Below are 23,156 nucleotides of genomic sequence, written 5' to 3'. Positions count from 1 at the left end.
GAGGAACAGGAAAAAGAGTTGGGCCCTATAAGAACTAAGTTTACAGTATACCCAAAACACAAACAAGATAAGAGATATCTGTTCAGAACATTGGCATCTCCTGAGGGAAGATACTGCGGTTAGTAAGTTCATCTCTAGAGACCCACAATTAGTGTACAGAAGGGCGTGCTCACTTAACGACCTTCTGGTACACAGTGATACCCCCCAGTACTCTATACGTACGGGCATGACCTGGTGTGGGAGCTGGGAGTTCTGCCCCTACATGTTAGAGGGTATTTCTCTACAGCTACCCACAGGGAGACTTTTGAAATGCAGACAAAAGACCAATTGTGGCACAATTGGGGTAGTATATGTATTCATCTGCTCCTGTAATTCGTTTTATGTGGGCAAGACGATTAGACCTGTACGCAAACAGTTTCAAGAACACATTTATGAAGTGGAGACTTACCATCTTAAGGCCCCACTAGCTAGACATGTATGCCTACAGCATGATAGGGACCCCGTAAATGTTGGATTCTCAAAGTCATCACCCAGGACAAAAGGGGGGTAACTTTGACCAACGGGTCCTCCAGCATGAGGCCCATTGGATCTGGGAGTTGGAGGCAACAAAGGCCCCTGGTCTAAACGACAGTTTAAGTTTTGTAACTTTTCTCAAATGTCTCTACCTGGGGTTATACCCTGTTTCCCCGAAAATAAGACCTAGCGTGATTGTCAGTGATGGCTGCAATATAAGCCCTACCCCCCAAATAAGCCCTACCCTGTTTCCCCGAAAATAAGCCCTACCTTGAAAATAAGACCTACAAGGACTTTAACTAGGGCTTCTTTGGGGGGTAGGGCTTATATTGCAGCCATCACCGACAATCACGATAGGTCTTATTTTCGGGGAAACAGGGTAATAATTTTTTTTCCCCACAGCTTGCTGTGCATACCTTTTATTTCTTATTTCACTTTATACTGTTCATTGTTCTTTTGATATTTATTTATAACAATGGGTCCTGTGACTTCAATGTGTTCTCGATTGAGCCTCTGAAGCAGCTGGCGGAGACCAGCGAAACCAGTCAAGCCATCCCATTGACCACCTCCGATGTGACTTTGTCAGCCACACTCTGACACCAACGAATTGGCAAACCCTACTAAGAACACTCCTTAAGGACATTGACATACCACAGGATCGGATAAGTACTTTTCATGCTTTACATATGGAACTGTCTTCTCTTACATGCAATCTTACCCTAGGTTATAAAAGGGCCCTATGGGACCAGACTCAATAACTTTTCATTGTGCCATTGGTTGTGAATCAACCTTACAGTGCGAGGGAGGTAGCTCCGGACACAAGGTGCTTTACAGCTGACCATGTGGATCCATGTATCCTATGCCATTTAATTCTACTCTTGCTGTCCGCACCTCCTCTGGACCACTACTATTACAACTCTTGAAAAAAATTGGGAATTTGGGACTTTGTATAAAGCACAGTAAGTGCCTCCAGTTACAGGCAGGAATTTGGGACTCTGTATGAAGCACAATAAGTACCTCCAGTTATGGGTGGTGATCGCCGTCCGGCCTGGTGGCTCCAACCCGCAGCTGTCGTGAGTGACGGTGGTAGCCCCTTAGCGTGCTGGACGTACATAAGGCACCTCCCCGGACATGGATTCCTCTGCTTCACACGAGTAGACAGAGCACATCATGGAAACAATTTGCTCCACTGTGCACGCATTCAAGGTAATCACCATAGAATCTCCACACACTATTCTTCAGTGGGCTACTTCCTCCCTTTTTTACTTTCTTATGTTTCCTTGGTGATTGCTTGCTTCTAATGTGATGGTCTTACAAACTTTTCTCATTTTCACTTTCTCTGGGTGGTGCTTTTCATTATTACCTTACTCACCCATCCTCGACTATTCTTATGCTTTTATTTGGCATTTACCCTTTTATGATTTTTACCATTGTCACGTTGCTCATAACGGATACGGTTTCATCCATTACAGACCTCACTGACAACTATCCTTTCTGCTGATCACATTTTAAGATTATTATGGAGATTGGATACCCATGGCCCGGTGATGTTGCACGTGCACCCTGTTGCTTTGGGGCTATTAACTACCTCAGCTTCCGGGATAGACTATTCTTTTGGCCCTGGCCTTACCCATACCACATACTCCTGCATTCTGCTATATGTAAGTACCTAGGACTGATTAACTTGTCCTTTTCTGTTGTGCCCATTCCAACATTAGATCCAATTATACATTGTTCTTTATAGATATCCTTTAGCATCCACCCCTGAGGATGTGTTTTCATACACGAAATGCGTCGGACATTAAAGGATGCAGCTGTGCTCCCTAATAGGACTACATCTAGATATAATGTCTATTCAGTTCCATTATATTTATTTTTTATTATCCTTTATCCAACAGTTGTTTTGTGCTGCCAAGCGCACATATGTATATACATGAATTCATACTGTTATGTATAATTATTTTCTTATTTTTATTGATCATGTCATGTACTTTCATTCATTTAGAACTAATTTGTCATGTGTGCATCCATAATATGTGTCATTATTCTATACACACTATGCACCTCTGCAATGAATGTTATGTATTCTATTTTATATGTCAATAACCATGTTCCAGCTTATCTTAACCTAACCTGTCAATCACCCCATTCAAAGTCCCAACTTCCTTCTTGTTTTTACTGCTACAACTCTGAACACACCTGGTTGTCTCACCGTACCCTTTTGGGCCCTCACATCGTTTACATTGCATGTGCATTTGGGAAGCCAGAATTCAGTCTTTAACCACTTGTCTACTGGGCACTTAAACCCCCTCCTGCCCAGACCAATTTTCAACTTTCAGCGCTCTCACACTTTGAATGACAATTACTCAGTCATGTAATACTGTACCCAAATTAATTTTTGTCCTTTTTTTCATACAAATAGAGCTTTCTTTTGGTGGTATTTGATCACCTCTGGGTTTTTTATTTTTTGTGCTATAAATGAAAAAAGACCGAAAATTTTGAAAAAAAAACGCATTTTTCTTAGTTTCTGTGATAAAATTTTGCAAATTATTAATTTTTCTTCATAAATTTTGGCCACAATTTATACTGCTACATATCTTTGGTAAAAATAACCCAAATTAGTGGATATTATTTGGTCTTTGTGAAAGTTAGAAAGTCTACAAGCTATGGTGCAAATCATAAAAAATAGGCCACCAGTACATCAGGTGTGATCAATCTCATTTCTTGCGACCCGAACAAGCCAGGAAAGTACAAATACCCCCCAAATGACCCCTTTTTTGAAAGTAGACAATCCAAGGTATTTAGTAAGATGCATGGTGAGCTTTTTGATGTTGTTGTTTTTTCCCACAATTCTTTGCAAAATGAAGATTTTTTTTTCTTTTCCCCACAAAATTGTCATCGTAATAGGTTATTTCTCTCACATGGCATGTATATACCACAAATAACACCCCAAAATACATTCTGCTACTCCTCCTGAGTATTACGATACCACATGTGTGGGACTTTTTCACAGTCAGGCCACATAGAGAGGCCCAACATGCAGGGAGCACCATCAGGTGTTCTAGGAGCATAAATGACACATCTAACTTGTTGACTACCTATTACACTTTTGAAGGCCCTGGAGCACCAGGACAATGACACGTGACACTGACGACAGATGGCACTGATACGTGGCACTGACACTGATGTGGCACTGATGACAGATGGCACTGATACGTGGCACTGATGACACTGATGTGGCACTGATGACAGATGGCACTAATATGTGTTACTGATGACAGATGGCACTAATATGTGTTACTGATGACAGATGGCACTAATATGTGGCACTGACAGATTGCACTAATACGTGGCACTGATGACACGTGACACTGATGACAGATGGCACTAATATGTGGCACTGATGACAGATGGCACTAATATGTGGCAATGATGACAGATGGCACTGATGACACGTGACACTGATGACAGATGCCACTGATACGTGGCACTGATGACACATGACACTGATAACAGATGGCTCATGACACTGACAGGTGGCACTGATGACAGATGGCACTGATGACACTGATGTGGCACTGATGACAGATGGCACTAATATGTGTTACTGATGACAGATGACACTAATACATGGCATTGATGACCGATGGCACTAATATGTGGCACTGACAGATGGCACTAATACGTGGCATTGATGACACGTGACACTGATGACAGATGGCACTAATATGTGGCACTGATGACAGATGGCACTAGTGCGTGGCACTGATGACAGATGGCACTAATACATGGCACTGATGACACGTAACACTGATGACAGATGCCACTGATACGTGGCACTGATGACACATGACACTGATAACAGATGGCTCATGACACTGACAGGTGGCACTGATGACAGATGGCATGTGACACTGACAGGAGGCACTGATGACAGATGGCACTGATGACAGATGGCACTTATACGTGGCAATGGGGACAGATGGCAATGGGGACAGATGGCAGTGGGGACAGATGGCACTGACGTCACTTGTTTTAGTTTTTTTTTTTTTTTTTTACTCACCGCTGCAGCGGTTCTCTCTCCCTCCTCACACGCTGTCTCTGTGTGAGGAGGGAGAGCCAAGGATGAGAGATGATCTCATATGTTTATGACACCTCTGATCGCGCTGAAAACGGCTGCTATGATTGGCCGTTTTCAGTGATCTGTGACTGGCTGTGTCCAAGGGACACGGCCAGCACAGAACTTCCCCGATGCGCGCCCGCGGGAGCACGCATCGCGGAAGTAAACAGGAGGACGTCCAGGGACGGCCTCCCGGCAATTAGAGTCCGCGTTGCAGCCGTCTTTCGGCTATAGCGCGGGCGCGAAGTGGTTAATCCTTTTAAACACAGGATCCATGATGCACGCATCTCCTTTTCAGAACTTACTGCCATACACTATGGTTTCACGTCTACACACATATATTTGCCCCCCCACATGATCCATGTGAGCGAGAAGGCACAGTTTAATCTATGTAATTTTGACTATTGCCTTGTTGTTTGATCCACACATCTTTAGGAGGTGGTCATTGTGTTTTATCTGAATATAAGTTTTTGTTTGTATGTCGTTTTTGTTGCAGATTTTTGACACTAATTTTAACACTAATTTGATACTAATAAACAATTGCTATTTGGAATGTACAGCGAACTATGGTAATTCGTTCATTTAACAGGGATAGTTGAGTTAAATCAGGTTTTTTATTTTTGAGTTGCAAAAACCTAAAAACTCTTCCACAGCCTACCCTTTCAACCATTTTGTAACACTCTGGAGTTGATTTACTAATACTGGAGAGTGCAAAATTGGGTGCATGGTAGCCAATCAGCTTCTAACTTAAAACTTTAACTCTAAAATAAAAAAAGGAAGCTGACTGGTTGTTATGCAGGGCTGCACCAGATTTTGCACTTTCCAGTTTTAGTAAATCAACCCCACAATGTATATGATTGTTATACATCTGGGAGGCCATATCTATGGCTGTTTCCAGAGTAGACAAATGTGCCTTATTCTTATGTTGTGGATGGGTCTGTACCGGTGGGGTTGTGTTCACAGAGACTTTTTTTATTGTCTTTGTATTTTAATGCGACCAACCTGTTGTCTGGTTAAGTTGTATTAATAAACTTTGGATTTTAATACATTTGATGTATGTTGATTCTTTGACAGGTGATACACCCTACAAAATCCCATAAACTCTTTTTTTCTGTCTTGCAGGACATATGTGGATTTCTAATATTGACAGGATGTCATGATTGGTATCTCTGATTGAACCCCTGGTAGTGAATGATATAATTCCAAGGGGTTCATATACTGTATATTCCAATCATTAGATGTGGTGGCTGTATTCGTTTTCTTTTTTTAGCCTTTCCCCCCTCTCTTTCCACCTAGTGATTTGGCCAGTAACACACCTCCTGTATTAGAGTGCCCTCACTCTATATAAAGGAGCACAGGGCTCACCCTTGGACAGCAGCCTTGTCAGTCTGGGGGGAGGGGAGTGTTAGCTGTACTAGCAGATTTAGATACACTAACAGATTGAAGCCATTCTACTGCTAACACCATAAGTAGCTGCAACAAACCGTTTTCTTCCTTTTGGGATAAAGGTTTTACATAAATAAATAAAGGCTGACCACTGTAAGCACCCCTGTGAGTGGTAAATGGTTTGTCTCATCCCGGTAACTGCTATATCTGCAGATCAGCTTGTTCTTTTGTAGAACAACAGACTTAATGGCAGGACCACCAGGTGAAAATAAAAGAAATCAAGCCTAAAAAAAAACGAATGCAGCCATCACATGGAATTGTAAGATGCAATATAATAAATGTTTGCTTTTGGATTTAATACTGCTTTAAGTATAAAAGCAAAAATGTCCAAAGAGCAAACAGAATATGTTGTCATTCTGCATCTGCTAGAAGTTTTCTATCCTTATTTAACAAATAGTGCCATTTTGATTTACATTATTTTAAAACTATGACTAGCTAGACTAGGGATGAGTATCCTTTGTATTATTTAGCACTAACCTGTGACTTGTCTCCATTCCATAAAGTGGTTTCAAGTTCATCCATCAGTAGTTGCTGCCTGTCTGGTGTACTGCCGCTGTAGCTCCCCACCTTCTTATACTGGAGCAGGCCATCATTTCCCATCTGCCAGTTTAACACATCATACATTGGCATTGGATCCCCGTTCTGGTCAAAGTAATGTAGATTTCCACTGTGGTCTGTGAAATTCACTCTTTTTAATGCTCTTACTAACTGTAATTTGGAATGAAATTATGAGATCAATACTGCTAAAAATGTTATGCAAACTTTACAATTGCTCACAATGATAAGTGATACATAAAATGATGCATGTGCTTTTTATTTAAATATGAAATACAGTTAGTATAGAATGCAGACCATATGAATGAAGAGATAATATCAATGATTTGAATTATTGTCATATTTATACATCTCTTATCACAGTATTTTAGATTAAATGTAAGGGCACTTGAAAAGTTACAAAATTGTTCTTGCAATGCACGGTTATGGCCTTTGCATCCTCTGGTTCTGGAGATTACTTTATAGCCTAGGAAGTCTTAAACTGGTCATACATGGATCGAAATTCATGCAGTTCAGCAGGAAACGGCCAAATTTTGATCTATGTATGGGATAGCCGGTTATACACAAGTCAATCTACTTACAGTGGGGACGGAAAGTATTCAGACCCCCTTAAATTTTTCACTCTTTGTTATATTGCAGCCATTTGCTAAAATCATTTAAGTTCATTTTTTCCTCATTAATGTACACACAGCACCCCATATTGACAGAAAAACACAGAATTGTTGACATTTTTGCAGATTTATTAAAAAAAGAAATACTGAAATATCACATGGTCCTAAGTATTCAGACCCTTTGCTCAGTATTTAGTAGAAGCACCCTTTTGATCTAATACAGCCATGAGTCTTTTTGGGAAAGATGCAACAAGTTTTTCACACCTGGATCTGGGGATACTCTGCCACTCCTCCTTGCAGATCCTCTCCAGTTCTGTAAGGTTGGATGGTAAATGTTGGACAGCCATTTTTAGGTCTCTCCAGAGATGCTCAATTGGGTTTAAGTCAGGGCTCTGGCTGGGCCATTCAAGAACAGTCACGGAGTTGTTGTGAAGCCACTCCTTCGTTATTTTAGCTGTGTGCTTAGGGTCATTGTCTTGTTGGAAGGTAAACCTTCGCCCAGTCTGAGGTCCTGAGTACTCTGGAGAAGGTTTTCATCCAGGATATCCCTGTACTTGGCCGCATTCATCTTTCCCTTGATTGCAACCAGTCGCACTGTCCCTGCAGCTGAAAAACACCCCCACAGCATGATGCTGCCACCACCATGCTTCACTGTTGGGTCTGTATTGGACAGGTGATGAGCAGTGCCTGATTTTCTCCACACATACCGCTTAGAATTAAGGCCAAAAAGTTCTATCTTGGTTTCATCAGACCAGAGAATCTTATTTCTCACCATCTTGGAGTCCTTCAGGTGTTTTTTAGCAAACTCCATGCGAGCTTTCATGTGTCTTTCACTGAGGAGTGGCTTCCGTTGGGCCACTCTGCCATAAAGCCCCGACTGGTGGAGGGCTGTAGTGATGGTTGACTTTCTACAACTTTCTCCCATCTCCCGACTGCATCTCTGGAGCTCAGCCACATTGATCTTTGGGTTCTTCTTTACCTCTCTCACCAAGGCTCTTCTCCCCCGATAGCTCAGTTTGGCCGGACAGCCAGCTCTAGGAAGGGTTTTGGTCGTCCCAAACGTCTTCCATTTAAGGATTATGGAGGCCACTGTGCTCTTAGGAACCTTAAGTGCAGCAGAATTTTTTTTTGTAACCTTGGCCAGATTTGTGCCTTGCCACAATTCTGTCTCTGAGCTCTTCAAGCAGTTCCTTTGACTTCATGATTCTCATTTGCTCTGACATGCACTGTGAGCTGTAAGGTCTTATATAGACAGGTGTGGGGCTTTCCTAATCAAGTCCAATCAGTATAATCAAACACAGCTGGACTCAAATAAAGGTGTAGAACCATCTCAAGGATGATCAGAAGAAATGGACAGCACATGAGTTAAATATATGAGTGTCACAGCAAAGGGTCTGAATACTTAGGACCATGTTTTTCAGTTTTTCTTTTTTTAATAAATCTGCAAAAATGTCAACAATTCTGTGTTTTTTTGTCAATATGGGGTGCTACATTAATAAGGGAAAAAAAATAACTTAAATGATTTTAGCAAATGGCTGCAATATAACAAAGAGTCTGAATACTTTCCGTCCCCACTGTATGTACAACCAGCCTATCGGGTTTTTCCCAAATGATCAATGTCACCGGCTATAGCTGGAAAAACCGTATTATTGTATTCCGCCGTCACAGAAGGCTCACTGCCAGCTGAATACAATAGCTCAGCGGAAGTGATTTCCCCATCCACATCAAGACCCTTAGCCATAAGGAACATTAAACCATTTCAAATACCACAAGTATCTAATTTATGAACACCAGGAACATAACAGAATGTCATAGAAAGGTGTGCAGTATGCCAGCCAGTCATAAACTATCGTTCATTAGACAAATTAAGAGTTGCTATATTGTTAACTATGGCACATAAACTGATAGTATCATGTTCTTAAAGCTGAACTCCAGGAATTTTCGTCTTTTGCATACTTACATTGGTCCAGCTTGCATCAATATATGTATTTACATCCAATATTCGGATATAAATACAAGGTATTCTCTGTTTGGACGAGGTGAAAATCCTGAATTCACCTTCCTTCCTCTTAACCTTGTTCATTCAGAAAATGCTTTATACAAGGCATTCTATGAATGGTGTTGACACCAAGGAAGCAATCCATGTGGTTAGTGTGCAGAGGGGAGAGCATTCCCAAAGGGTCCATAAGATCAAGGCTCTCACTATATGTAGTGCTGACTACTAAAGTGATTTACAACATCCCAGCAGCCCTCTGTGTATCAGATATGGATACTTACATCGAGCCAAGCTGGCCCAATGTAAGTATGCAAAAATTATGATTCCTGGACTTTGAAGTTAAAATTGAATTTTGGATTACAGCCCTGGCCACACATCAGTGTTAGCTACTTGTCATATTTGTATATGTTAGTGAATAAAGTGAACTCCCCTTTCTATAGCTAATCATTTGCTAGACATCATGTGTTTTGTTTATTTTTATTTACCTTGCTCTTTAAAGTTGAACTCCAGACTCCAATTAAAAAGTCCTAGATCAATTTTCCCATGCACATGAAGACTACTGTACAATTTCTGAAAGTATTGTCTTAGTTGTGAGAATGTATTGTTTTTATTGTTTGTGATGTCATTAGCTTCATCTTAAAATTCTACATTTCCAGGCACTAGGGAGAGGATCTGGGCAGATGAATCAGTGGGACTGCTCTGATGTGGAGGGCATTTATAGGCATAGTTCAGGGTTTTCTTTTCTTAATGGTAAATGCTCACATAGCCAGCCTCACACCTCTGGGCTGGTTGTGACTAGGTGCTGTGCAGTCATACATGTTCACGGAAGGAAGCATGCCATAAACACATCACTGTTCTCCCAGAGGAAACATACAGTATATATATATATATATATATATATATATATATATATATATATATATATATATAATACATGATGAAAGCACCTGTTGGTACTTAAAGTAGAACTATGGCCAAAACATTTTTTTTAATTTTGGATAGAGTAAGGGAGGGTCATAACACCTACCAGTTTATTTTTTTCCCATCTGTGATTCATTGCGGAGATTTCCCTTCACTTTCCATAGCCAAAACAAGAAGTGAGAGGAAATCCTGCAAATTAGGGAATCGTTTTGGGTCCCCCAGGTCACCAAAACCAGTGTCCCCATTGCAAGATTTCCACTGTATTACTTTTCTGGGGACATCCCAAATTGTTGGTATTTCCTTTACTTTCACTTTCAATGATAATGGTAAAAGCACAAATAGAGAGGGTGAATCTCACTAATGGGGGCACAGACAGCAATAAAAATCTGACAGGGGTTCTAATCTCTCTCCACTCTTTAACCCAACCTGGATTTGAACTCTGAAGTGGACATTACCTGCCAGGGCTCTATGTCGTGTACTTCTGTGCATGGTTCATTTCTACAGTAAATTAGGCTTTGGAGAGCATTGGCGATGGCATATACAGCATGGTAAACATTACACGTGATCCTTAGTTGCGACACATCTGTATATGTGTTATTCACAGATGACAAGTCCTCATTGCCAGTACAGATGTTTGTATTGTCCAGGGATTGAGAACGATTAGGCCAGGAACACCTGAACGTGTTTTCCCAGAACAACTTTATTATAGGATCTTCAGGTTCCCGTAGTGGATTCACCTTAAAGAGAAACTCTTTCAGACCTGAGATTCTTCCTGTGGGTATTGCAAGTCCAAGAGTACCCATAAAAAAATTACTTTGATCTTTTGATAACACAAAAGCAGATGTGCTCCAGCCTTCACTTGCTATCCATGTCCTGCCACTAATGTTCTGTTTGGCTACTTCCCAAATTAATGGTATCAAGTTGGTGTCTCCAGAAACCACAATTATAACTTTCGCTGAGGAACGTTTTATTGTGGAAGCAATCTGTTCATATTTTGTTTTGGAGTAAGCTAGAGGAATTATCTCTGAAAATGCGATGCAGACACCAAGCCGTACAATCTGTTCAGTGAAAAGCTGCACTCCCAGATGTCCATAGTCATTGTCTTCAGCTAAAGTGCCCACCCAAGTCCAACCAAAGTGTTTCACCATGGCAGCCAAAGCGGTGGTTTGAAAGGTATCACTTGGTATGGTCCGGAAAAACGAAGGAAACTCCTGCTTGTTACTTAAGATATTGATAGAGGAAAAATAACTCACCTTAGAAAAAAAAAACAACTCAGGTAATTACAAGCAGATATAAATGAAGTAACTTGACAAGCTTAATAACCTAAATTCAATGTCGCTAAGTGTGGTATAGGTATTATAATAATTAGATTTACTGTAAATAAAATTTGGACTTGGTGTCATTATGGCTTGTGGCTAAAAATCACCAAACACTGGGACAGATTCATTAAAACTGAAGAAGAGCAAAGAAGCTCAAAATTGGAATTTCCCATAGTAGAGAATAATGTGTAAAGTGACACGAAAAATAATACATTAATATGTTTTTTAAAGGATTAGTTCACCTTTTGTAACATGTTACATGTTACTCCCATATTCAGGGTGTAATATGTAACATGTTACAAATGTACCGGCCCCTGGACCCCCCCCCCCCCCCCCATCTCCCGTTTTGGCAGCAAGTCCCCCGCCCGATGCCACAATCTAAAGAAAACCTGGCCGTGCAGGGCTCCGCCCGGCCACGTCATTCATTCACAGAGTTCTGGAAATGAATAGACTACTCTACAACTACTGACAGCCTTTCAACTCTCATAGGGTGCGCTTGCCCATGCACCAAGAAACCTAGGGACGACGCCTAAAAATGTTTAGGACTTTATTAAAGCAGATTTGTTTGATATGTGTTTTTTAACTTATAGGAAGGGGTAAACTGAAAGATAGCGCTCTACCTCAATTTACCATTGAACGCTCTCCTCTTAGTGTCTGTACTGCAGTAAACAACTAAAGGAAGTACAAAAAGGAAGCATAGGGGTTCTTCTAATCAACTGATAGAAATCACCCTACTCTATGCTCCTAAATTCAATCTATTACTTCCATTCTTCCTGGACGTAAAAAGCTTCCTGACTGCAATAAAATACTGACTGACTCCTGGCAACTGATAACTAAGATATATGAGAGCAACTTGGAAATAAAATCCCTCCCCACCAACCAAAATAGCATATCTAAATGTGATAGTGCACCCAAACTCACTAAGAAAAGCAAAGTACCCTACATGTTTCACTCTAGGAAAGAGCTTCATCGGGGGTGTATAAAATAAGTTCTCAAAATGAAAAGTGCTGTAACCACCACGTGGCAAATGTTCATTGCGGCTGTCAGCTTGTAGTTCTCAATGAACTACCACAGTGTTGTTGAGTGCTGTGATAGTTCATTAATTCTTCCTGTCAGTGTGTGAAACTGCCTGCCTGTACAAGGTATGGGCAGACATCATACACTGACAGTCTGCAGGAGACCTGCATGGCATCAGTGATTTGCTAATTGCTGGTGCGATGCTTTCCAGGCTTTTTTTTTTTTAAAGCCAATAAAGTACCTTCTATTGTTCTCAGTCTCCTCCAAACCTTTAAATGTATTCATTTTTGCTGCTGTGACCCGAATTCCTGTTAGAGGGTGGTTCATTCTCCATGGTCCCACTGCATGTTGAATGTAGCCATTCTCTCTTGCTCGCTCCAGAGATAGACTATGGGACTTGTGGTGTGCATAGAGCAGTGCATATGACCACAACAAACGTGCACTGTTCATTTCAAACAAATAGAGATGAGCGTGTAAGGGGTGGTTCTGGGACTCACTGATTATGTTACAAGGAAGCAGAAAAACAAAAGTAACAATTTCATAAGAAATAGATTAGAAAAAGAAAACGGCAGCCACCACATCTAATGGTAGGACTACCAATAAGTAGTGAATGCGTACAGATTATTTTTGGAGAATAAGAATACGCTTTTAATTTATGGAAAAACTAAACAACAACCCAGGCTAGTTGTTGTGGACAACCACTTCAATTCTGTGCCCAATTCCTTTTCTCTAGCCTTAATAAATCATCTCTCTAGTGGGATTTTGGTTTGTGTGAAATTAGTGTTTTTTGGTACGTAAATCAGCATAAAGTCCTGTAGCCTCCCTGATGGTATTCCGAGTGTGGCTCGGAGTTAAATTTCAGCACCATTAGCGGTAACCCCGAGCCACACTCGGGATTGCATTGCAGGATCCTGGTGCGGTATACTTACCTTGTCCCCAGGATCCTGCGATGTCCCCCCGCGGTGTCCGTGGGCTCTGTCCTCCTCCCGAAGCGGAAGCCTCTCTGTGCCAGGCTCCGTTCCCCGCGAGTGTCGTGACGCACGGGGGCGGAGCCTGTCAGCAAATTTAAAAATGTAAAAATCATAAGACATACAGTACTGTAATCTTACAGATTACAGTACTGTATGAAATCATTTCAAATCCTTTTTGTCCCCAATGCTTTGTCCAATGCCCTGCATGCAGTTTTATTTTATATATACTGTTCTTTTTGCCTGGAAACTTGAGATTGTCCAGAGCAACCAAAAAGTGTCCCTTTACGTCAAAAGTGGCTTTAGACCAGCTAGAAAACAGCGATAATAAATTAAAACACTTGCAGAATTGAGCGATAGTGAATTGTGGGGAAATTAATTTTATTATTATTATATATTTTTTTTTTATTATTTATTTATTATATTATAATTTATGATTTTGTCTTTCAAACTTCATCATACCCAGGATATCTACTAGACTCTTGTTTGAACAGATATAAGTGTGTTTTTGTTAAGAATTACAGGCCTACAATATAAAACGCCAAATTTCCATGCAAAATAATTGTACCGCTTTCAGCACCTAAAATCCGACATAATCATACCGCCAGGGAGGTTAAAGCTAGAGTTATGCTATAGGTGGAGCTCATCTGTTCAAAGTGCTGAATTATAAAGTTTGTCTGAGAGTTTAGAAAACAAAGGGGGCAGAGAGATGAACTTACACACTGTAGAGCACACATTGAGGAGAGGTCTGAGAGCTGATTGGAGGGAAGGGACACACTCTTTTTTAAAGCACACAGGAAAAGAGCTGAAGCTGTCAATCAGCTGTAGCTCCCTCCCATGTCACCTTTTTTCTCTTGGTGTCAGGAAAACTGGTCAGAAGTAATTCATGCTGATAGCAGAGGAACAAAGCAGCAGACAGAAATGACGGTGTTTTAATTGAGACAAGTACACTATAGAACAGGGGTCAGCAACATTTTTCCACTTAAGGGCCAGATTCAATGTATGTGAATGCATGGAGGGCCACATTCACCTGCTAATAAATGAAGATAATAATAATCCTAACATAGTAATAATAACAGTACAGGTTTACCTAACTTTAAGGTGCTTCACTAATACAAAGCCAGTTCACCCTGAGGGAGCATGCAAGTTCACTCCCTTGAAGCTCTGGCATCACTGCAGAGTTTCCCAACCCCCCACCTTCCCTGCAGCGATTAGTTTGTTCAACTTACACTCACCCTCTCCATTGCTCTCATGCAGCTCCAGCATGTCTCCGGACCCTTTCCTTAGGACACCCAGCCACTAATGCTGGCGTTATAAACTGAAAACTGCCTTGCTGCACATTAAGATGTTTTTCACTTTATAGCAGTGCCTGATCCCTATCCTGCTGTATGATGATAATAATAATCAACAAAATACAAGAAACTTTGAATAACATTTACTTTTAAATATTAATAACAGAACAGTAAGTATATAATTAAATATATATATATATATATATATATATATATATATATTATACATATAATCTGGACCCCTTTACATTACACACCCCCCCTGCATATTACACAGCCCCCCCCACACACACACACACATACTCTGCATATTACACAGCCCCCCTTCCTCCCGCAGCTCTACCCTTTCCTACCTTGCCCCATGCAGAGAGAGGGGCAGAGCGGGCCAGGAGCAGGAAGCTGAATGAGAACATGGGAGAGACACACAGCAGCGCTGATAACACAGCGGCAGTTTCCGGAGTTAATTTTTCATATTAACAAGCTGGTGATTGGTTGCTAGGTCCACCTAGCAATCAATCACCTGGAAAGTTAATGCCGGAAGCACCCACTGTCTTATCAGCGTTGCTGTGTGTCTCTCCCGTGTTCTCATTCAGCTTCTTGCTCGCTGCTCCACTCTGCTCTTACTTAAAATGTCCGTGGGCCAGGTGCGCGTGAATTCATCACGTGCACTGATGGGCTGGACATTTAGCGGCTGCAGGCGGTGGGTCGGGTGCGGGCAGCGGGCCGTAGGTTTCCGACGCCTGCTATAGAGCGATATGCTTTGTTAATATTTCATCTCTGAGGTTTACAACCACTTTAATTTGGGAAGACATTATAATGCCTCATGTCCAATTAATTCTGTAGAGAAGACTTTTCCAAGTGTAAAGGAAGGCTATTGGCGTTGTTAGTGTTTATATTTATGATATAAAAAAATATATGGTTTTTCCATCATAAAATAAATTAGTTATCATGAGCTATGTTACACCAGCAGACACACTAATAAAACACCTGTGGATAATGATATGTGCCCAAAATTCTTGCCATTGCTATTGATATCACAGAGGCTGATTCACCAATAACAGCAGTTAACATAGAGTTCTTTTGACATTGGTAGTTTGGAATATCTCTTGCTTCATTTGACGGTCCAGAAATCAGCTCAAACATCTCTTTCACTGTTTCGGCCACGTTGTCACAGGTGTCATAGATTGCATAGCCAAGTGTTGTATTAGGAAGGAGGTATGGATTATTATTAATTTCTTGGACCGTAAAGATCATTGCCCGAAGCCAACGGAAGCTCCTAAAATCAAAACTGATAGAAGGCTTTCTGATTATGATGACGGTGGCATATAATTCAGGTATAACTATTACTGTTACTAACATAACAAGACATATAATTCAGATATAACTAGTATTGTTACTATTATTGATAAATGTGATGGTATACCTCTAGCCCTCTTTCTGGTGTGCAAAGTGTATATTGTAAATAATGAATGTACTGTAGGTGGTAAACTAAAAATACATACAGTTGTGTAGCAAAGCATATATGACAGAAACAAGATACAAAAAGAGAGAGGAACATTGTCATAAAAGCGTAGAATCTAGAAGAATGAATGGTAGAAATAATTAACTGAGTAGGTCATACAAAAAGTTATAGTAAAGAGTTTATTTATTATAGAAGCAGAGACTGTTCACTTTGCAAAATGAATAGCCACAGAGTTTAGTAAATAAAGTGAAGTTGTGTTCATTTCAGTCATCCAAATGTGAAAGAAAAAATGCGTTGTTTTAATTTCTCTAGTAGACTTGACTGGGTGTTCAATGTGGACACAGCTACTTCTTATTTACTAATCTAAGAGTGTTGGGGTTGATTTACTAAAGCTGGGGAATGCAAAATTCGGTGCAGCTCTGCATAGAAACCAATCCGCTTCCAGGTTTTCTTTTGTCAAAGCTTAATTGAACAAGCTGAAGTTAGAAGCTGATTGGGTACCATGCACAGCTGCACCAGAATTTGCACTCTCCAGTTGTAGTAAATCAGCCCCATAGTCTCTCTACTTAGTAAATCAACCATTAGTGTTTTGGCACATAATATTAGAAAAAGCGAATATATTAGACCAGATTACATGCTTACCTGTAAAGGTAAGTTTTAGGGATGCATTTAAAGGTTTGATGGGTCATTGGGTGGCAGCAAACATCTTAATAAAGGGAACTCCAGAAAAAGGAAGAAGCATGTGAGAAGCCTTGAACCAAGTGTGTGTTGTAGAGGAAAGGGGAAGGTTACGAGAAAAGTAGCAGTTGGACTTTTGAGCATACTTAGAACTTAGTGAAAGTAAATGTATGAAGGAACCAAGCTAGGGAGAACTTTGTAGCTTAGTGTGTTTTTGTCATTTAAAATTACACTCAGTTAATCAGATGGACTTACAAGAACAGAATACAAAAAAGTCAACTATGGCCTAGCATTTTAATGGTATCATACATAGGGGCAGGACATGTATGGTGAATAATTTAAGTTGGAGATAGCAGAGGGCATTTAGCTGTTTGACATAAATGAGAAAGTAAAATTATGCTAATGCCAAGCAACAAGCATTTGAACTTAGACCCATTATGGTGTTAACAATTACAATAAAAGAACCTCTGCGCTACTAAAGAATAACAAAATGAGGAAGTGCTGCAAAATCTAGTGGTGTTCACAAATCAACCAGTAAAGTGCATGTACAAAATGATTTCGCGCAAAACCATAAATAAGCAATCAATGAAATAATCACTATATGATCATAAATAAGTGCATCAAAAAATGGAAATATAAAATTCCTTTAAAAATGTGTTGATCAAAAAATTAATGAAGGTGAATAAAGTCACAGTGCTGGATGGCTAAATAAAGGCTCTTAATAAAAAGTGTTAGAAAACAATCAAAGAGAACATAATTATAATGTGTATCAAAAAATTAAATATGGAATACAGTGAACGAGATGATCGTGCCTAAATCGTGATGAGTGGTAGGAAAAAATATATAATAAGTCCACAAAATGGTAAAGAGCTGTTCATGAATCTTCTCAGTGGATGTAACAAATTGAAAACGTGTGGTCAGTGATGAGATGACAACTGAAGTATGTGCTCACAGAGCCCTTACCTTAAAAGGCATGGGTAAAAGCCTTAATGATCATGGTAAGTGGATGGTAGTTTAAGACCAGCAGTTTCATCCGGAAGATAGATGACAGATGTGGGGCCTATCTTCCGGATGAAACCGCTGGTCTTAAACTACCATCCACTTACCATGATCATTAAGGCTTTTACTCATGCCTTTTAAGGTAAGGGCTCTGTGAGCACATACTTCAGTTGTCATCTCATCACTGACCACACGTTTTCAATTTGTTACATCCACTTAGAAGATTCATGAACGGCTCTTTACCATTTTGTGTTAACAATTAGGTTTATTATTCAGGTTCACCTGGATAATAAATGCCTATCAAGAGGTACTTGGAATAACATTACCCACACCGAAGTGTTTGTGGTAAAAATTGGTTTAACATACAGTAAGAAATTTGAGGGAGACTGAGTGAAAGGCAGATGAAAGGAATATAATATAATAACCCAGGACTGTAAAATGTCCTCCACTTTGGAAGATATGGTCTTAGAAAATTTTGTCCTGGAAATGTCAGCAATAGCCAACTAAGGTATAAAACATTTATACTGTGTGACAGACCTAGCCGGGAAAGAGACTTTTGGAGGGGACTGTATGCTAGCCTCTTGCCGATCGATCGGGGGCCCTTGCATTTGGGGGAACGGTGCTCTTTGTGAGCTGTATGTCTGGGGACCCTGGATTTTCCATATTGGAATAGTGGCTGATTCATAATGCTGGGACAGATACTGTTAGGAGATGCTGATGTAAATTCCAACACCTGTCTGTCTATTGTCTGCTAAAATGTGTATTGTAAATAAGTCTACTATGGGATCTAAGAGTCATTAGATCCCCATTGTTATTTGTGTTAATTAACTCTGCTATTGTGTGAAGAAGAGTCTATGTTGATTGTGATAATGTTGATTGGATTTTCTGAACTACAAGACGGCCAGTCTGGCCTAAAAGTCATGTCTGAGTCATCTAGGCTGCCTAAAGGGATAAGTTAATTAGCTCATGTTAATTAGGTTAATTAGGTTACAGCTGTATTGTTAGAGTAATATAAGCAGGAGGTCTGCACCTCCACTTTTAGTGTATAAAAGCCTGTATTTTCCAATAAAAGAGAGTCCTGTTTGAACTTACATACAGCCTGCCTGGTGTTTGTTCTGAGCTATCACAACTGGACTAGAACGGCACAGAGCTGTAGTTCTAGTCCCGGAGCATCGGACGACCGAACCATCAGACGTTGCAATCTGATTCTATAGCTGCAGAGGAGTGTCGGGAGAGTGGAACTGAGCGAGCAAAGGGGCTCGTTACATACTGTATTGCATGTTCCAAGTCCCAAGCATAAACTTAACGCCTCACGCACACTGGACGTTTAGGGACGTTTTTACAGCTGCTGTTTTTGGCTTCAGATGTTTTTTTCTACAGTCAATAAACTCTCCAGCATGATAACCTATGTGTCCACGCACACATAGGCTGTTATCAATTGTTTTTGGCTGGGGCGTTTTTTGGATGTAAAAAAACCCACAAGTAGTGGGTTCTGAGAGGCATTTTTCAGCTGTAAAAATGCTCTAACGACAAAAAACACTGATATACGTGCAAAAACATTTTTTAACGTTTTTGATCCATTAAAAAAATAAAAATGAAACACTAAAAAAACACTAAAAAATTGCAAAAACATTGAAAAACTTTGAAAAACTCACTGCAAAGCTACTGGCATTTTTTATAATGTTATTACAACATCCAATGTGCATGAGGCCTAAGTATCAACGATACTTGTAAAAATATAACAATTTTATTAACTCTATACATGTATGCTTTTTGACTCGGCAGCTTTGTCATCTCTAACCTTTTGAAGGGGTTCCTTGTGGCAAGCTTCAGGGGACATGTTTTGGACTTAGAAATACAGGTAACAAGTGAGTATATCATGATTCCTGAGTTCCTCTTCTTACTGTATTGTAGTTTTCTCATATTGCCAGTTGGTATGCTGTGAGCTTGCAAAGGTGGGTAGACTGTGGACTGTATGGACCACTGAGGACATGCATGAACATGATATATGTTATTAAAATAAAGTTTACAGAGAGGTAAGGAACATCTCAGAGCCAGCCAGCTTTCTGATTCATGTGTCAGCATGGCACAACTACCTAATGACTAGGGAGAAAAAGTGGTGAAGTCTAACAAATCCTGAACCTCCAGCAGGGGGTTCCTTCTTGACATCTCACAAAAAACCTAATATGTCATAAAAAAAAATATAGGAATAACTACTTTATGTCTCCATTTTCATTTTGCATGCTTTCCCTTTTAGAAAATATATTTTCCATAGAAATAGTTATCCTACAAAAACTAAAAAGGGCACAACTCGATGCCAGTAACTTTTAATGAGTACAGGGATTGAAACTGATGCCAGCGGTGCAGATAACATCCGTTTTGTGGTGTGTTAGTAAGCCCATTCAAATGAATGGACTGTTATATTGCAATGCATGTTAATGCAGGTGAATGTGCACCAAAAAGATGTGAATGGAGACTTAAAATTAGGAAACTTTTTGTAACATTTTGTTTGTTTACCAGAAATGTAATTAAATTCTTGTGGTAGAAATAAAATATTAGGAATAAAATATTTACTTTAAAGAGGTTGTAAAGGCAGAAGTTTTTTTTTTTTATCTTCATGCATTCTATGCATGAAGATGAAAAAACCTTCTGTGTGTAGCAGTCCTCCTCAGCCCCCCTAATACTTACCTGAGCCCATCTCGATCCAGTGATGTGCACGAGTGCCTCAGTCATCCGGGACTCTTCCTCCTGATTGGCTGAGACACGGCAGTGGCGCAATTTGCTCCCGCTGCTGTGAAAGTCAGTCAGCCAATGAGGAGATAGAGGGGCCAAACCGTGGCTCCGTGTCTGAATGGACACACAGGGCTGCAGCTCAGCACGGATGCCCCCAAAGCACGCGGAGGAACGGGGCTGCTCTGAGCAAAACCACTGCACCTAGCAGGTAAGTAAAACATGTTTGTTATTTTTAAAGAAAAAAAAATGAGACTTTAGTATCACTTTACATACACAAAAAATACTAGTCACTTTAAAACTGAGAGACATGCATTTTTTTTGTATTACCTTTATTTGCCCTTAATTTATTAGAAAATAAAATAATTCCACCAAAAGAAAGCCATGTCTGCCATAAAAAAAAAAAAAATAATGTGTGTAGCATTTTGCTCTGGTAGGTAAAGATATTAATGATATTTCAATCAATAGGTCAATAGCTAAAATGTAAAAAAAGTGCTCTGGTCCATGGGATGTAAACAGATGTGAGAGCTAAAATGATGGGTATTGCATGTGGGACAGCTATACATTGATAGGTATTGTATGTATTGTACCTACATGGTTAACAGAGGACGGAATTAAAATTAGACTTGAGAAACTTAACATTAATAAATCACCGGGACCAGATGGCTTGCATCCGAGGGTACTTAGGGAACTCAGTCAGGTGATTGCCAGACCGTTGTTCCTAATTTTTACAGACAGTCTATTGACTGGAATGGTACCAGCTGATTGGAGAAAAGCCAATGTAGCACCAATATTTAAAAAGGGCCCAAAAAACATCCCTGGGAATTACAGACCAGTTAGCCTAACATCAATAGTATGTAAACTCTTGGAGGGGATGATAAGGGACTATATACAAGATTTTAGTAATAAGAATGATATCATTAGCAGTAATCAGCATGGATTCATGAAGAATCGTTCTTGCCAAACCAATCTATTAACCTTCTATGAGGAGGTGAGTTGCCATCTAGATAAAGGAAGGCCCGTAGACGTGGTGTATCTGGATTTTGCAAAAGCATTTGACACAGTTCCCCATAAACGTTTACTGTACAAAATAAGGTCCGTTGGCATGGACCATAGGGTGAGTACATGGATTGAAAACTGGCTACAAGGGCGTGTTCAGAGGGTGGTGATAAATGGGGAGTACTCAGAATGGTCAGGGGTGGGTAGTGGGGTTCCCCAGGGTTCTGTGCTGGGACCAATCCTATTTAATTTGTTTATAAACGACCTAAAGGATGGGATAAACAGTTCAATCTCTGTATTTGCAGGCGATACTAAGCTAAGCAGGGCAATAACTTCTCCGCAGGATGTGGAAACCTTGCAAAAAGACCTGAACAAATTAATGGGGTGGGCGACTACATGGCAAATGAGGTTCAATGTAGAAAAATGTAAAATAATGCATTTGGCTGGCAAAAATATGAATGCAATCTATACACTGGGGGGAGAACCTCTGGGGGAATCTAGGATGGAAAAGGACCTGGGGGTCCTAGTAGATGATAGGCTCAGCAATGGCATGCAATGCCAAGCTGCTGCTAATAAAGCAAACAGAATATTGGCATGCATCAATAGGGGGATCAACTCCAGAGATAAAACGATAATTCTCCCGCTCTACAAGACTCTGGTCCGGCCGCACCTGGAGTATGCTGTCCAGTTCTGTGCACCAGTCCTCAGGAGGGATGTACTGGAAATGGAGCGAGTACAAAGAAGGGCAACAAAGCTAATAAAGGGTCTGGAGGATCTTAGTTATGAGGAAAGGTTGCGAGCGCTGAACTTATTCTCTCTGGAGAAGAGACGCTTGAGAGGGGATATGATTTCAATATACAAATACTGTACTGGTGACCCCACAATAGGGATAAACCTTTTTCGCAGAAGAGAGTTTAATAAGACTCGTGGCCACTCATTACAATTAGAAGAAAAGAGGTTTAACCTTAAACTACGTAGAGGGTTCTTTACTGTAAGAGCGGCAAGGATGTGGAATTCCCTTCTACAGGCGGTGGTCTCAGCGGGAGCATTGAAAGCTTCAAGAAACTATTAGATAATCACCTGAATGACCGCAACATACAGGGATATGTAATGAAATACTGACACATAATCACACACATAGGTTGGACTTGATGGACTTGTGTCTTTTTTCAACCTCACCTACTATGTAACTATGTAACTATGTAGGACAGCTATACAGTGATAGGTATTGTATGTAGGACAGCTATACAGTGATAGGCATTGTATGTGGGACAGCTATACAGTGATAGGTATTGCATGTGGGACAGCTATACAGTGATAGGTATTGCATGTGGGACAGCTATACAGTGATAGGTATTGCATGTGGGACAGCTATACAGTGATATGTTATGCATGTGGGACAGCTATACAGTGAAAATGTACATAGTCTTTTAGTACTCACCTGTCATCACATACTTGGGTGGATGGATTATCGGTAAACATGGCGTTTGTAAAGCTTTTAGTTCGTTTGATGGGGAATACCCCTCCAAT

The 23,156-nt window shown here is 40.3% G+C and overlaps 1 protein-coding gene across 1 annotated transcript in view; it reads right to left on the bottom strand.

Moving 5' to 3' along the window:
* Nucleotides 1-18,029, bottom strand: part of LOC141141213 (extracellular calcium-sensing receptor-like) — a 36,042-nt gene extending 18,013 nt beyond the window's left edge. Inside the window, exons 1-4 of the mRNA XM_073628899.1 lie at nucleotides 18,005-18,029; nucleotides 15,746-16,110; nucleotides 10,618-11,415; nucleotides 6,557-6,787 (exon numbers count right to left, since the gene is read on the bottom strand). Coding sequence (XP_073485000.1) covers nucleotides 6,557-6,787; nucleotides 10,618-11,415; nucleotides 15,746-16,110; nucleotides 18,005-18,029 — 1,419 coding nt within the window. The remainder of the gene's footprint in view (nucleotides 1-6,556; nucleotides 6,788-10,617; nucleotides 11,416-15,745; nucleotides 16,111-18,004) is intronic.
* Between the last annotated feature and the right edge of the window lie 5,127 nt (nucleotides 18,030-23,156).

This window comes from Aquarana catesbeiana, linkage group LG04 (genome assembly GCF_042186555.1).
Source record: "Aquarana catesbeiana isolate 2022-GZ linkage group LG04, ASM4218655v1, whole genome shotgun sequence".
Lineage (NCBI taxonomy): Eukaryota > Metazoa > Chordata > Amphibia > Anura > Ranidae > Aquarana > Aquarana catesbeiana.
This window is presented reverse-complemented; position numbering and strand designations above follow the sequence as displayed.